The sequence below is a fragment of the Coregonus lavaretus genome, assembly GCF_964263955.1.
Source record: "Coregonus lavaretus genome assembly, chromosome: 18".
In the NCBI taxonomy this organism is placed as follows: domain Eukaryota; kingdom Metazoa; phylum Chordata; class Actinopteri; order Salmoniformes; family Salmonidae; genus Coregonus; species Coregonus lavaretus.
Window position 1 is genome coordinate 49,607,883 of NC_140005.1, and position 17,266 is coordinate 49,625,148.

At 42.3% G+C, this 17,266-nt stretch overlaps 1 protein-coding gene across 1 annotated transcript in view; it reads left to right on the top strand.

The window, feature by feature from the left end:
- fam184aa (family with sequence similarity 184 member Aa) overlaps window positions 1-17,266 on the top strand; it is a 113,942-nt gene that overhangs the window by 47,835 nt on the left and 48,841 nt on the right. The window contains exons 10-11 of the mRNA XM_084182127.1: window positions 10,493-10,705; window positions 16,283-16,436. Of these exons, the coding sequence (XP_084038253.1) occupies window positions 10,493-10,705; window positions 16,283-16,436 (367 nt within the window). The remainder of the gene's footprint in view (window positions 1-10,492; window positions 10,706-16,282; window positions 16,437-17,266) is intronic.

Genomic DNA, 17,266 nt, shown 5'->3' on the forward strand with positions numbered 1-17,266 from the left:
TGGAGTGGCCATCACAAAGCCCTGACCTCAATCCTATAGAACATTTGTGGGCAGAATTGAAACAATGTGTGCGAGAAAGGAGGCCTACAAACCTGACTCAGTTACACCAGCTCTGTCAGGAGGAATGGGCCAAAATTCACCCAACTTATTGTGGGAAGCTTGTGGAAGGCTACCCGAAACGTTTGACCCACGTTAAACCATTTAAAGGCAATGCTACCAAATACTAATTGAGTGTATGTAAACTTCTGACCCACTGGGAATGTGATGAAAAAAATAAAAGCTGAAATAAATCATTCTCTACTATTATTCTGACATTTCACATTCTTAAAATAAAGTGGTGATCCTAACTGACCTAAGACTGGGAATTTTTACTAGGATTAAATATCAGGAATTGTGAAAAACTGAGTTTAAATGTATTTGGCTAAGGAGTATGTAAACTTTCAACTTCAACTGTATCATCCTGTCTGCTGCACTCATATGAGTCAGGAGATAAAGATACTCTAGCGGAGCCGAACAGAGATCTACGACTTGGGGTAGCACGATGGGTCCTCTGAAATCCCTTAAACTGGAGCTCTGTCGATTGTGCTCTCTCTTTCTCTCTATGGCCTTAAATGTTTCAGTCCTACTCAACCTATGAAATGTAATGAAATTGGAGTCCTTGAAAGCACATGTTTCATAATTCATCATTACAATATGTTAAGTTGACTTCAAAGAGGAAGAATTTATCTGAAATTATGTGGACGTTTATTTTTGTCCCAAAGAAAATCAAGCCTGCAGAAAAAAACATTTTTCTCAGGTTGTGTGTTTTAAGTGGATTTTCCACCATCATGTTTTCCCTTCATTAATGTGATTTCTCCCCCATAGCGCTAATCACTTGGTGGAGCTTTGCATGTCTATTGGGAACGTAAGTGAAATCCACTTACACAAACTCTATGCTTCTTTTGCTTCTCTTATTCTTGCAACATACAGTACATATTGTATTATGATATGACTAATCATAATACGTATGGTACAGTATCCAGTATTTGTCTGATTTTGGAAGATATATTTTGTTTTATATCGAGTTCACAACATGCTGAAAAGTCTAACGTGGCTTCCTTTCCTTCTCTCCTTTCCTTAATCTGCACAGACATGACCAATAATATTACAGATCAAAGCAAATACCTGGAGGGCATTCACCATATTCCTTTTTACCAATCCTTCGTTTTCAGACCAGTGGAGATTAAGGGTAGGTGATGAGGAGAGGAAGCCACTTTGGTCTTTAAGGCCTCATTATAGCACATTTCCCTTTTGGTTTAAGCTCAAAACTGAATTGCCTCGTCACTCACCACTAATCTTCCAAGGCAAAGCTGCCTGAGACCGCAATAGCTTAGCAATGGTGATGTCATCCTCTATCAAGTCGGCGCAGTAATGCTGTTTGTTTGTGTTGTCTTCACGCTTTCTATTTCCAGGCTTCACTCAGTGCACGCTGGGAGTTTTGCTGCTTCGTCTTTGTCCTCTGTGTTTATTTGAGCTCCTGGTTCTCACTGAAGTGCGTCTTTTCATTTATTTAATCCTAATCATGATTGCAGTTAATTTTACGTGTTGGGGGAATCGAGTAAATCGGAGCTGGCCTTGTGTGCTGCTAGCCTAGCATATCAATAGCTGTTCTGTCCTACTTCTAGAGCTGTTTTTCCCCCACCCTGCACCACTGCACAGCATCTGAAGATATGGTGTACCTGAACAAACGGTTGGATATATCTCACATACAGACCTTCCTGTTCAATGCCACCTACTCTACTTAATTCCATGCTTGAGCTTATTTTCGGTGAGGTTCAGAAATACAGTTTTGCAGAATGCTTATTTTGATTTTATTTTTTTTAACCTTTATTTAGCCAGGGAGCCCTGCAATAAACATCAATGACACTTTACATACACATCAATTACACAATACATGAAAAGCAAAACACAATCATATGAAACAAACACATTCTTCAGTTTTATAGCATAAAAACAAAGAAAGTCGTACTCTTTATATATGCTCCCGACAATTTAATGGGTATACCCAATAACCAACGTTTCGGCAACGCAGTGCATTCTTTAGGGTTTTTAAACCTTTGTTGATGAATACCACCTGCCATGCTGTAGTAATAATAACGGAATCAAACACAAAAAATCTCTGTGTGGTCCACAATGATCACACATTTCCCTTTCCCCTCAAGTATGGGTGACATACTAGATCATACGACCTAATTTCAATCAGCAAGCCACCTTGGACTCTCCGCTCCTACCACTCCCCACCGCTTCAAGTCCCCAAGACACGTATCCGAACTATGGGGGACCCAGCCTTCTGCTCCTTTGCCCCTCGCCTATGGAATGCTCTCTCTGACCGTCTGAGAGCCATTTCATCAATCAAATCGTTTAAAACAGGCCTTAAAACCCACTTCTACAGACTATTTCTCATAGGCCTAGGCCCAATCTGAATGGAATTTGTAGCATCTAGCCCCTATTGCTATTTTACCTGCCTTGATTCTAAATGTACAGTGCCTTGCAAAAGTATTCATCCCTCTTGGTTTTTCCTATTGTGTTTTAAAACCTGTAATTTAAATGGATTTTTATTTGGATTTCATGTAATGGACATACACAAAATAGTCGAAATTGGTGAAGTGATATTAAAAAAAAAAAACTTGTTATCAAAAAATTTGAAGAAAATAAATAACGGAAAAGTGGTGAGTGCATATGAATTCACCCCTTTGGTATGAAGCCCCTAAATAAGATCTGGTGCAACCAATTACCTTCAGAAGTCACATAATTAGTTAAATAAAGTCCACCTGTGTGCAATCTAAGTGTCACATGATCTGTCACATGATCTCAGTATATATACACCTGTTCTGAAAGGCCCCAGAGTCTGCAACACCACTAAGCAAGGGCACCACCAAGCAAGCGGCACCATGAAGACCAAGGAGCTCTCCAAACAGGTCAGGGACAAAGTTGTGGAGAAGTACAGATCAGGGTTGGGTTATAAAAATATCAAAAACTTTGAAGATCCCACGGAGCACCATTAAATCCATTATAAACAAATGGAAAGAATATGGCACCACAACAAACCTGCCAAGAGAGGGCCGCCCACCAAAACTCACGGACCAGGCAAGGAGGGCATTAATCAGAGAGGCAACAAAGAGACCAAAGATAACCCTGAAGGCTGCAAAGCTCCACAGCGGAGATTGGAGTATCTGTCCATAGGACCACTTTAAGCCGTACACTCCACAGAACTGGGCTTTACGGAAGAGTGGCCAGAAAAAAGCCATTGCTTAAAGAAAAAAATAAGCAAGCACATTTGGTGTGCGCCAAAAGGCATGTGGGAGACTACTCTGGTCAGATGAGACTAAAATTGAGCTTTTTGGCCATCAAGGTGAACGTTATGTCTGGCGCAAAACCAACACCTCTCATCACCCCGAGAACACCATCCGAAGAGTGAAGCATGGTGGTGCCAAGAGAGGGCCGCCCACCAAAACCCCCGCACATTGACTATGCAACGGTACCCCCCTGTATATATAGCCTCCCTACTGTCACTTTATTCTATTGTATATATAGCCTCCCTACTGTCACTTTATTTTTACTTCTGCTCTTTTTTTCTCAACACTTTTTTGTTGTTGTTTTATTCTTACTTTTTTGTTTAAAATAAATGCACTGTTGGTTAAGGGCTGTAAGTAAGCATTTCACTGTAATGTCTGCACCTGTTGTATTCGGCGCATGTGACCAATAAAATTTGATTTGATTTGATTTGATCATGTTGTGGGGATGTTTTTTCATCGGCAGGGACTGGGAAACTGGTCAGAATTTAAGGAATGATGGATGGCGCTAAATACAGGGAAATTCTTGAGGGATACCTGTTTCAGTCTTCCAGAGATTTGAGACTGGGACGGAGGTTCACCTTCCAGCAGGACAATGACCCTAAGCATACTGCTAAAGCAACACTCGAGTGGTTTAAGGTAAAACATTTAAATGTCTTGGAATGGCCTAGTCAAAGCCCAGACCTCAATCCAGTTGAGAATCTGTGGTATGACTTAAAGATTGCTGTACACCAGCAGAACCCGTCCAACTTGAAGGAGCTGGAGCAGTTTTGCCTTGAAGAATGGGCAAAAATCCCAGTGGCTAGATGTGCCAAGCTTATAGAGACATACCCCAAGAGACTTGCAGCAAAAGGTGGCTGGGGGTGGGTTGGGTGAATAGTTATGCACACTCAAGTTTTTTTATTTTATTTTTAGTCTTATTTCTTGCATCTTCAAAGTGGTAGGCATGTTGTGTAAATCAAATGATACAACCACCCCCCCCCCCCCCCCCCTCTAGGTTGTAAGGCAATAAAATAGGAAAAATGCCAAGGGGGGTGAATACTTTCGCAAGTCGTGGTCAAAAGTTTTGAGAATGACACAAGTATTGGTCTTCACAAAGTTCGCTGCTTCAGTGTTATGATAAATTGTTGTCAGATGTTACTATGGTATACTGAAGTATAATTGCAAGGATTCCATAAGTGTCAAAGGCTTTTATTGACAATTACATTAAGTTTATGCAAAGAGTCAATATTTGCAGTGTTGACCCTTCTTTTTCAAGACCTCTGCAATCCGCCCTGGCATGCTGTCAATTAACTTCTGGGCCACATCCTGACTGATGGCAGCCCATTCTTGAATAATCGATGCTTGGAGTTTGTCAAAATTTGTTTTTTTTTGTTTGTCCACCCGCCTCTTTAGGATCGACCAAAAGTTCTCAATGGGATTAAGGTCTGGGGAGTTTCCTGGCAATGGACCCAAAATGTTGATGTTTGTTCCCCGAGCCACTTAGTTATCACTTTTGCCTTATGGCAAGGTGCTCCAACATGCTGGAAAAGGCATTGGTCGTCACCAAACTGTTCTTGGTTGGGAGAAGTTGCTCTCGGAGGATGTGTTGGTACCATTCTTTATTCATGGCTGTGTTCTTAGGCAAAATTGTGAGTGAGCCCACGCCCTTGGCTGAGAAGCAACCCCACACATGAATGGTCTCAGGATGCTTTACTGTTGGCATGACACAGGACTGATGGTAGCGCTCACCTTGTCTTCTCCGGACAAGGTGTTTTCCGGATGCCCCAAACAATCGGAAAGGGGATTCATCAGAGAAAATGACTTTACCCCAGTCCTCAGCAGTCCAATCCCTGTACCTTCTGCAGAATATCAGTCTGTCCCAGATGTTTTTCCTGGAGAGAAGTGGCTTCTTTGCTGCCCTTCTTGACACCAGGCCATCCTCCAAAAGTCTTCGCCTCACTGTGCGTGCAGATGCACTCACACCTGCCTGCTGCCATTCCTGAGAAAGCTCTGCACTGGTGGTGCCCCCATCCTGCAGCTGAATCAACTTTAGGAGACGGTCCTGGCGCTTGCTGGACTTACTTGGGCGCCCTGATGCCTTCTTCACAACAATTGAACCTCTCTTCTTGAAGTTCTTGATGATCCGATAAATGGTTGATTTAGGTGCAATCTTACTAGCAGCAATATCCTTGCCTGTGAAGCCCTTTGTGTGCAAAGCAATGATGACAGCACGTGTTTCCTTGCAGGTAACCATGGTTAACAGAGGAAGAACAATGATTTCAAGCACAACCCTCCTTTTAAAGCTTCCAGTCTGTTATTCTAACTCAATCAGCATGACAGAGTGATATCCAGCCTTGTCCTCGTCAACACTCTCACCTGTGTTAACGAGAGAATCGCTGACATTATGGCAGCTGGTCCCATTGTGGCAGGGCAGAAATGCAGTGGAAATGTTTTTTTTAGGATTAAGTTCATTTTCATGGCAAGGAGGGACTTTGCAATTCCTCTGATCACTCTTCATGACATTCTGGAGTATATGCAAATTGCCATCATCAAAACTGAGGCAGCACACTTTGTGAAAATTAGTATTTGTGCCATTCTCAAAACTTTTGACCACGAATGTGTGTATGTATGTATGTATGTATGTATGTATGTATGTATGTATGTATGTATGTATGTATATATATATATATATATATATATATATATATATATATATATATATATATATATATATATATAGTGCTCAAAAAAATACAGGGAACACTAAAATAACACATCCTAGATCTGAATGAATGAAATAATCTTATTAAATACTTTTTTCTTTACATAGTTGAATGTGCTGACAACAAAATCACACAAGAACTATCAATGGAAATCAAATTTATCAACCCATGGAGGTCTGGATTTGGAGTCACCCTCAAAATTAAAGTGGAAAACCACACTACAGGCTGATCCAACTTTGATGTAATGTCCTTAAAACAAGTCAAAATGAGGCTCAGTAGTGTGTGTGGCCTCCACGTGCCTGTATGACCTCCCTACAATGCCTGGGCATGCTCCTGATGAGGTGGCGGATGGTCTCCTGAGGGATCTCCTCCCAGACCTGGACTAAAGCATCCGCCAACTCCTGGACAGTCTGTGGTGCAACGTGGCGTTGGTGGATGGAGCGAGACATGATGTCCCAGATGTGCTCAATTGGATTCAGGTCTGGGGAACGGGCGGTCCATAGCATCAATGCCTTCCTCTTGCAGGAACTGCTGACACACTCCAGCCACATGAGGTCTAGCATTGTCTTGCATTAGGAGGAACCCAGGGCCAACCGCACCAGCATATGGTCTCACAAGGGTTCTGAGGATCTCATCTCGGTACCTAATGGCAGTCAGGCTACCTCTGGCGAGCACATGGAGGGCTCACCATGACTGACCCTTCGCCAAACCGGTCATGCTGGAGGATGTTGCAGGTAGCAGAGCGTTCTCCACGGCGTCTCCAGACTCTGTCACGTCTGTCACATGCTCAGTGTGAACCTGCTTTCATCTGTGAAGAGCACAGGGAGCCAGTGGCGAATTTGCCAATCTTTTTGTTCTCTGGCAAATGCCAAACGTCCTGCACGGTGTTGGGCTGTAAACACAACCCCCACCTGTGGACGTCAGGCCCTCATTCCACCCTCATGGAGTCTGTTTCAGACCGTTTGAGCAGACACATGCACATTTGTGGCCTGCTGGAGGTCATTTTGCAGGGCTCTGGCAGTGCTCCTCCTGCTCCTCCTTGCACAAAGGCGGAGGTAGCAGTCCTGCTGCTGGGTTGTTGCCCTCCTACGGCCTCCTCCACGTCTCCTGATGTACTGGCCTGTCTCCTGGTAGCGCCTCCATGCTCTGGAACTACGCTGACAGACACAGCAAACCTTCTTGCCACAGCTCGCATTGATGTGCCATCCTGGATGAGCTGCACTACCTGAGCCACTTGTGTGGGTTGTAGACTCCGTCTCATGCTACCACTAGAGTGAAAGCACCGCCAGCATTCAAAAGTGACCAAAACATCAGCCAGGAAGCATAGGAACTGAGAAGTGGTCTGTGGTCAACAGCTGCAAAACCAGTCCTTTATTGGGGGTGTCTTGCTAATTGCCTATAATTTCCACCTGTTGTCTATTCCATTTGCACAACAGCATGTGAAATTTATTGTCAATCAGTGTTGCTTCCTAAGTGGACAGTTTGATTTCACAGAAGTGTGATTGACTTGGAGTTGCATTGTGTTGTTTAAGTGTTCCCTTAATTTTTTTGAGCAGTGTGTGTATATATATTATGGTGGAAAATAAGTATTTGGTCGCCTACAAACAAGCAAGATTTCTGGCTCTCACAGACCTGTAACTTCTTCTTTAAGAGGCTCCTCTGTCCTCCACTCGTTAACTGTATTAATGGCACCTGTTTGAACTTGGTATCAGTATAAAAGACACCTGTCCACAACCTCAAACAGTCACACTCCAAACTCCACTATGGCCAAGACCAAAGAGCTGTCAAAGGACACCAGAAACAAAATTGTAGACCTGCATCAGGCTGGGAAGACTGAATCTGCAATAGGTAAGCAGCTTGGTTTGAAGAAATCAACTGTGGGAGCAATTATTAGGAAATGGAAGACATACAAGACTGATAATCTCCCTCGATCTGGGGCTCCACGCAAGATCTCACCCCGTGGGGTCAAAATGATCACAAGAACGGTGAGCAAAAATCCCAGAACCACGCGGGGGGACCTAGTGAATGACCTGCAGAGAGCTGGGACCAAAGTAACAAAGCCTACCATCAGTAACACACTACGCCGCCAGGGACTCAAATCCTGCAGTGGCAGACGTGTCCCCCTGCTTAAGCCAGTACATGTCCAGGCCCGTCTGAAGTTTGCTAGAGTGCATTTGGATGATCCAGAAGATGATTGGGAGAATGTCATATGGTCAGATGAAACCAAAATAGTGTGTGAAAACCATGTGAAGACTTACAGAAAACGTTTGACCTGTGTCATTGCAAACAAAGGGTATATAACAAAGTATTGAGTTACTTTTGTTATTGACCAAATACTTATTTTCCACCATAATTTGCTAATAAATTCATAAAAAATCCTACAGTGTGATTTTCTGGATTATTTTTTCTCATTTTGTCTGTCATAGTTGACGTGTACCTATGATGAAAATTACAGGCCTCTCTCATCTTTTTAAGTGGGAGAACTTGCACAATTGGTGGCTGACTAAATACTTTTTTTCCACACTGTATATATATATTATTCCCGTCCTAGGTAGATCTTTAAGATGACTTTGTAATGAAAAGCACTATACAAATATAATTATTTTTATTATTATTATTGTTATTTATTTTATTTTATTATTATTACACTGCAGGTTGAAAAATTAAGACAAAGTGCACATTGATCATGGGTGTGTCCCAAATGGCACCCTATTCCCTATATACAGTGGGGAGAACAAGTATTTGATATACTGCCGATTTTGCAGGTTTTCCTACTTACAAAGCATGTAGAGGTCTGTAATTCTTATCATAGGTACACTTCAACTGTGAGAGACGGAATCTAAAACAAAAATCCAGAAAATCATATTGTATGATTTTTTAAGTAATTCATTTGCATTTTATTGCATGACATAAGTATTTGAGACATCAGAAAAGCAGAACTTAATATTTGGTACAGAAACCTTTGTTTGCAATTACAGAGATCATACGTTTCCTGTAGGTGTTGACCAGGTTTGCACACACTGCAGCAGGGATTTTGGCCCACTCCTCCATACAGACATTCTCCAGATCCTTCAGGTTTTGGGGTTGTCGCTGGGCAATACGGACTTTCAGCTCCCTCCAAAGATTTTCTATTGGGTTCAGGTTTGGAGATTGGCTAGGCCACTCCAGGACGTTGAGATGCTTCTTACGGAGCCACTCCTTAGTTGCCCTGGCTGTGTGTTTCGGGTCGTTGTCATGCTGGAAGACCCAGCCACGACCCATCTTCAATGCTCTTACTGAGGGAAGGAGGTTGTTGGCCAAGATCTCGCGATACATGGCCCTATCCATCCTCCCCTCAATACAGTGCAGTCGTCCTGTCCCCTTTGCAGAAAAGCATCCCCAAAGAATGATGTTTCCACCTCCATGCTTCACGGTTGGGATGGTGTTCTTGGGGTTGTACTCATCCTTCATCTTCCTCCAAATACGGCGAGTGGAGTTTAGACCAAAAAGCTATATTTTTGTCTCATCAGACCACATGACCTTCTCCCATTCCTCCTCTGGATCATCCAGATGGTCATTGGCAAACTTCAGACGGGCCTGGACATGCGCTGGCTTGAGCAGGGGGACCTTGCGTGCGCTGCAGGATTTTAATCCATGACGGCGTAGTGTGTTACTAATGCTTTTGTTTGAGACTGTGGTCCCAGCTCTCTTCAGGTCATTGACCAGGTCCTGCCGTGTAGTTCTGGGCTGATCCCTCACCTTCCTCATGATCATTTGATGCCCCACGACGTGAGATCTTGCATGGAGCCCCAGACCGAGGGTGATTGACCGTCATCTTGAACTTCTTCCATTTTCTAATAATTGCGCCAACAGTTGTTGCCTTCTCACTAAGCTGCTTGCCTATTGTCCTGTAGCCCATCCCAGCCTTGTGCAGGTCTACAATTTTATCCCTAATGTCGTTACACAGCTCTCTGGTCTTGGCCATTGTGGAGAGGTTGGAGTCTGTTTGATTGAGTGTGTGAACAGGTGTCTTTTATACAGGTAACGAGTTCAAACAGGTGCAGTTAATACAGGTAATGGTGGAGAACAGGAGGGCTTCTTAAAGAAATACTAACAGGTCTGTGAGAGCCGGAATTCTTACTGGTTGGTAGGTGATCAAATACTTATGTCATGCAATAAAATGCAAATTAATTACTTAAAAGTCATACAATGTGATTTTCTGAATTTTAGTTTTAGATTCCGTCTCTCACAGTTGAAGTGTACCTATGATAAAAATGACAGACCTCTACATGCTTTGTAAGTAGGAAAACCTGCAAAATCGGCAGTGTATCAAATTCTTGTTCTCCCCACTGTAGTGAACTACCTTTGACCAGGGCCCATAGTAGTGCAAAAAGTAGTGCACTGCAAAGGGAATAGCGTGCCATTAGGGAGACACACAATATAACATACCCCTCCCTCTCATCCCTCTCTCTCTAGATCTCGCTGCTGAAGCAGAGTCTGGAGCTGCAGCTTTCCCAGTCCCAGGGCGCGCTGCAGCAGCTGCAGGCCCAGTTCAGCCAGGAGAGAGAGCACCTTAGCCAGCAGCTCCAGGAGCTGCAGCTGGAGCACCAGCGCAGGGAGCACCGGCTGCAGGAGGCCCAACGCTGCGCCCTGGGCACAGTGGAAGACGCCCGCCAGCACCAGCTCAGGGTGAGGGAATAATACACACACACACCTCACATATATAGTGTATAGATAGTACAGTGCCATCAGAAAGTATTCATACCCCTTGACTTATTCCACATTTTGATGTGTTACAGCCTGATTTCAAAATTGATTCAATATTTTATTTTATCTCAACCATACCCCGTGTAAAAATCTTATTTTGCTAATTTATAGAAAATGAAATACAGAAATATCTCATTTACATAAGTATTCATATCCCTGAGTCAAGACATGTTAGAATCAACGTTGGCAGTGATTACAGCTGCGAGTCTTTCTGGATAAGTCTCTAAGAGCTTTGCACACCTGGATTGTACAATATTGGCACATTATTCTTTTAAAAATTATTCTGTCAAGTTGGTTGTTGATTGCCATTTTCAAGTCTTGCCATAGATTTTCAAGCCGATTTAAAGTCAAAACTGTAAATAGGCCACTCAGGAACATCAATGTCATCTTGGTAAGCAACTCCAGTGTATATTTGGCCTTATGTTTTAGGCTATTGTCCTTCTGAAAGGTGAATTTATCTCCCAGTATCTGTTGGAAAGCAGACGGAGACAGGTTTTTCTCTATGATTTTGCCTGTGTTTTGCTCTGTTCCGTTTCTTTTTATCCTAAAAACAACTCCCTAGTCCTTGCTGATGACAAGCATACCCATAACATGATGCAGCCACCACCATGCTTGAACATATGATGAGTGGTACTCAGTGATGTGTTGTGTTGGATTTGTCCCAAACATAACACTTTGTATTCAGGACATGAAGTTAATTTCTTAGCCACATTTTTTGCAGTTTTACTTTAGTTCCTAATTGCAAACAGGATGCATGTTTTGGAATATTTTTGTTCTGTACAGGCTTCCTTCTTTTCACTCTGTCATTTAGGTTAGTATTATGGACTAACTACAATGTTGTTGATCCATCCTCAGTTTTCTCCTATCACAGACAATAAACTATGTAACTGTTTTAAAGTCACCATTGGTCTCATGGTGAAATCCCAGATCGGTTTCCTTCCTCTCCGGCAACTGTAGTGACTGGATGTATTGATACACCATCCAAAGTGTAATTAATAACTTCACCATGCTCAAAGGGATATTCAATGTCTGCTTTTTTTTTACCCATCTACCAATAGGCCCCCTTCTTTGCGATGCATTGGAAAACCTCACTGGTCTTTGTGGTTGAATCTGTGTTTGAATTTCACTGCTTGACTGAGGAATCTTACAGATAATTGTATGTTTGGGGTACAGAGATGAGGTTGTCATTCAAAAATCATGTTAAACACTATTATTCCATGCATTTTTACTCCTGAACTTATATAGGCTTTCCATAACAAATGGGTTGAATAGTTATTGACTCAAGATATTTCAGATTTTAATTTTTAATTAATTGGTAAACATTTCTAAAAACATTATTCCACTTATTGGGTATTGTGTGTAGGCCAGTGACAAAAAATCTAAATTGTAATAAATGTTTTAGTCAAGGGGTGTGAATACTTTCTGAAGGCATTGTAGATACTTTATACCCCATACACCTTACTCATTCACCATTGTTTCGCCAATAGCTTTTGTGATATAAGACAGCATGTACTATTTACCATCACCTACCAGTTCACTACTCTGTGTCTCCATATCCCATCAGATATATAAATGTTTTACATTTTAGTCATTTAGCAGAAATGCTTATCCAGAGCGACTTACAGTAGTGAGTGCATACATTTTCATTATTTTTGTTGTTGTTGTTGTTGTTGTACTGGTCCCCCATGGGAATCAAACCCACAACCCTGGCGTTGCAAGCGCCATGCTCTACCAACTGAGCTACACGGGAGAGATACAGTATGTTACTGTCAATCATCTGTCATTGTCACTGTCTGTCTCACTCTCCCTCTTTATCTCCCTCCCTCACTCTCTCCCCTCCCTTTTTATCTGCCTCTCTACAGTATATACACTCAGTGGCCAGTTTATTAGGAACACCACCCCATTCATGAAAAACATCACCTAGTCTGACAAATCCCAGTTCCTGTTGCGTCATGCTGATGGAAGGGTCAGCATTTAGCGTAATCAGCATGAGTCCATGGCTCCATCTTGCCTGGTGTCAACGGTACAGGCTGGTGGCGATGGTATAATGGTGTGGGGAATGTTATGTCCCTTGAAACCATTTGAGCATCGTTTGAATGCTACACCTTGTAGAATCCTAGCCCTGAAGAATTCAGTTCTGGAGGCAAAAGGGGGTTCGACCCGGTACTAGATGGGTGTACCTAATAAACCGGCCACTGAGTGTATATCTCTTCTCTTTCTTACACCTTTCCATTTCCTCCAGCTGGCTCCTCCCTCTCTTTTTCTGCCCCTCTCTTCACCTAATTTATCCTTACCCCTGCTCCCTTTCCTTTCTTCCTCTCACCACCCTTCCTCGCTGCCTCCCTCCATTAGTCCCTGTCCAGTTGGATTCATTCCCATTCCCACCCTTGTGTCCATGTCACCATCTGGATGTGTCCTCTGACCTCAAACCTCAGGCACCAAACCACAGAGCAGTGAGTCCACTGCTGCTGCTACCAGACCTGCTGATGTAATTGCAAATAATCCCAATTTAAAACCACTGCTGAATTGTTGCCCATTATATGAATGTGGGCTTCTTCAAGAAAGACTTCAGGCTCTAAAGAAAAATCATGGAGCTGCAGGTATAGTAATTGAAATTCAAGTATGCATCAAAGCAGTGTTTATACTGTAGTGGGAGACAAAAGGAAGTTAGTCTGCATAAGCATTCAGATAATACTCTATCTTTGCCCAGTAAGGATATTGTTTTTGTCGGAAACCCAGTTACTAACTTCGATTGAATTGGGACCTTAATAACACTACTGGCCTCTTACCTAACATTTAAATCTATTTCATTTGTGAATACAGTGCAGTATACTGTATCTACCAGCACCTGTTTCCGAAGGCCAAATTCGTTGCAATTGTAAAGAGAGTACAGTACCAGTAAAAGGTTTGGACACACCTACTCATACTCTTTATTTTTACTATTTTCTACATTGTAGAATTTTTTTTTTTTTTTTTTTTAATAGTATAATAGTGAAGACATCAAAACTATGAAATAACACACATGTAGTAACCCAAAACCTGTTAAACATATCAAAATATATGTTATATTTGAGATTCTTCAAAGTAGCCACCCTTTGCGTTGATGAAAGCTTTGCACACTCTTGGTATTCTCTCAACCAGTTTCATGAGGTAGTCACCTGGAAAGCATTTCAATTAACAGGTGTGCCTTCTTAAAAGTTAGAATAATTTATTTCCTTCTTAATGCGTTTGAGCCAATCAGTTGTGTTGTGACAAGGTAGGGGTGGTATACAGAAGATAGCCCTATTTGGTAGAAGACGAAGTCCATATTATGGCAAGAACAGCTCAAATCAGCAAAGAGAAAGGACAGTCCATCATTACTTTAAGACATGAAGTTCAGTCAATCCGGAACATTTCTATAACTTTGAACGTTTCTTCAAGTGCAGTCACAAAAACCTCCAAGCGCTATGATGAAACTGGCTCTCATGAGGACCGCCACAGGAGAGGAAGACACAGAGTTACCTCTGCTGCAGATGATAAGTTCATTAGAGTTACCAGCCTCAGAAATTGCAGCCCAAATAAATGCTTCACAGAGTTCAACATCAGCTGTTCAGAGGAGACTGCGTGAATCAGGCCTTAATATTCGAAATTGCTGCAAAGAAACCACTACTAAAGAATACCAATAATAAGAAGAGACTTGCTTGGGTCAAGAAACACAAGCAATGGACATTAGGCTGGTGGAAATCTGTCCTTTGGTCTGATGAGTCCAAATTTGAGATTATTGGTTCCAACCGCCATCTCTTTGTGAGACGCAGAGTAGGTGAACGGGTGATCTCTGCATGTGGTTCCCACCGGGAAGCATGGAGGAGGAGGTGTGATGGTGTGGGGGTGCACTGTGTTAACAAACCTCCAAACGAGCTTCAATGCCATACAACAATCCTTCAGTAGCCTCCAACTGCTCTTAAACACTAGTAAAACTAAATGCATGCTTTTCAATCGAACGCTGCTGGCACCCGCCCACCCGACTAGAATCACCACTCTCGACGGGTCTGACCTAGAGTATGTGGACAACTACAAATACCTAGGTGTCTGGTTAGACTGTAAACTCAACTTCCAGACTCACATAAAGAATCTCCAATCCAAAGTTAAATCTAGAATCGGCTTCCTATTTCGCAACAAAGCCTCCTTCACTCATGCTGCCAAACATGCCCTCGTAAAACTGACTATCCTACCGATCCTTGACTTCGGCGATGTCATTTACAAAATAGCCTCCAACACTCTACTCAGCAAATTGGATGTAGTCTATCACAGTGCCATCCGTTTTGTCTCCAAAGCCCCATACACTACCCACCACTGTGACCTGTACGCTCTTGTTGGCTGGTCCTCACTACATGTTCGTCGTCAAACCCACTGGCTCCAGGCCATCTATAAATCACTGCTAGGCAAATCCCCGCCTTATCTTAGCTCATTGGTCACCATAGCAGCACCCACCCGTAGTCTGTGCTCCAGCAGGTATATCTCACTGGTCATTCCCAAAGCCAACACCTCCTTTGGCCGCCATTCCTTCCAGTTCTCTGCTGCCAATGACTGGAACGAATTGCAAAAATCTCTGAAGCTGGAGACTCTTATCTCCCTCAATAACTTTAAGCATCAGTTGTCAGAGCACCTTACCGATCACTGCACCTGTACACAGCCCATCTGAAATTAGCCCACCCAACTACCTCATCCCTATATTGTTATTTATTTTGCTCATTTGCACCCCAGTATCTCTATTTGCACATAATCTCTTGCACATCTAGCATTCCAGTGTTAATACTATTGTAATTATTCTGCACTATAGCCTATTTATTGCCTTACCTCCATAACTTGCTACATTTGCACACACTGTATATATATTTTCTGTTGTATTTCTGACTTTATGTTTTTTACCCCATATGTAACTCTGTGTTGTTGTTTTATTGCACTACTATGCTTTATCTTGGCCAGGTCGCAGTTGTAAATGAGAACCTGTTCTCAACTGGCTTACCTGGTTAAATAAAGGTGAAATAAATAAATAAATAAACACTGTCAGTGATTTATTTAGAATTCAAGCCACACTAACGGCGCAAAAAGGATTATATCGGATATCGCAATATTTGGAGAAGCATATCATAGAAGAGGTCTCCCCAAATATCACCCAACCCTAGTGTGTATGTGTGCCTATTATACGGGTGTGCCGATCTGGCAAACTGTCAAGGCAAAGGGTGGCTACTTTGAAGAATCTCAAATATAAAATATGTTTTGATTTGTTTAACACTTTTTTTGGTTACTGCACGATTCCATGTGTTATTTCATGGTTTTGATGTCTTCACAATTTTTCTACAATGTAAAAATAAAGAAAAACCCTAGGTGTGTCTAAACTTTTGACTGGTACTGTAATTTTAGGTAATGTACTGTATGTTGCTACCATTTGTACAATGATTTGTTGAATGATTAAACACAATCTCTGTGTGTGTGTGTGTTTGTGGGGGGGTGGTCTAGGCTTTGGAGGAGCGTTTGAAGCAGGAGCAGAGGGAGGAGGTGCTGGCGCTGAAGGATGCCCACAGACGCACACTGGACATCCTCAGACAGCAGTCAGAACAGGAGCTGCAGACGTTGCGCTTTGAATTGGAGGACGAAGGCAAGGCCATGCTGGGTAAGAGTCTCACACACTGGACTATTTTCTTTTCACTCTTCACATATTTTTTGTTTATTGGATAGGATAGAGGTAGAGGTAGAACCCATGCTGCAGTGGTATATGTGATCCGGAGGCAACAGCTTAAACCGCTAGAAAACCCTAAGCCACCACACTGGACTATTCTATCACAAAAGCCACCTTTTGAAAGAACACACACACAAACACACACTCCAAAGCTCTTTTTAATGAACCAAGGCATAATATTCAAAGCGATAATGTATGTCGAGTGAGCGATACCTAGTTATAAATGTGTAACAGTTTGGCCTGATATTGGCTACACTGTCTAGCTACTTGAGCAGTGTAGACTGTATCACGGTGCCATCTAAATGGTTACTACCAATATTACATGTTTTTTCTCTTGTAGGCTGCTATCCTACTCGAAATAAAGTCAAGTGGGATGGAACAAATTGGAGATGGTGACCAAATCTAGATGGTGACCAATACTATAAGTTATTTCTCCCTTGCCCATCGAAATAAACATAACTTTCTTTCACAAGTTTTAACTAGCCTCTCACGTGTGAATACGGCTCTGATTGGCCGCCCCCATCACGCTCATGAATGATGTCATTACTGGTTAAAGAGAGAGTGCGCATTTTTATCAAATAAGCTACTTCTATGCAAAATTTGAAATTGTGTTTTTTACATTGGATAAAAGCAGAGCTACAAAATGGTATAGCATACACTGCATTTGAGGAACAATGGGAAAGTATTTCTGCTTTGAAAGTTGATCAACTTGAAACCTCACTTTTGAGAAAATGGCCTTTGAATGTTTTGGTACCTACCGGAGA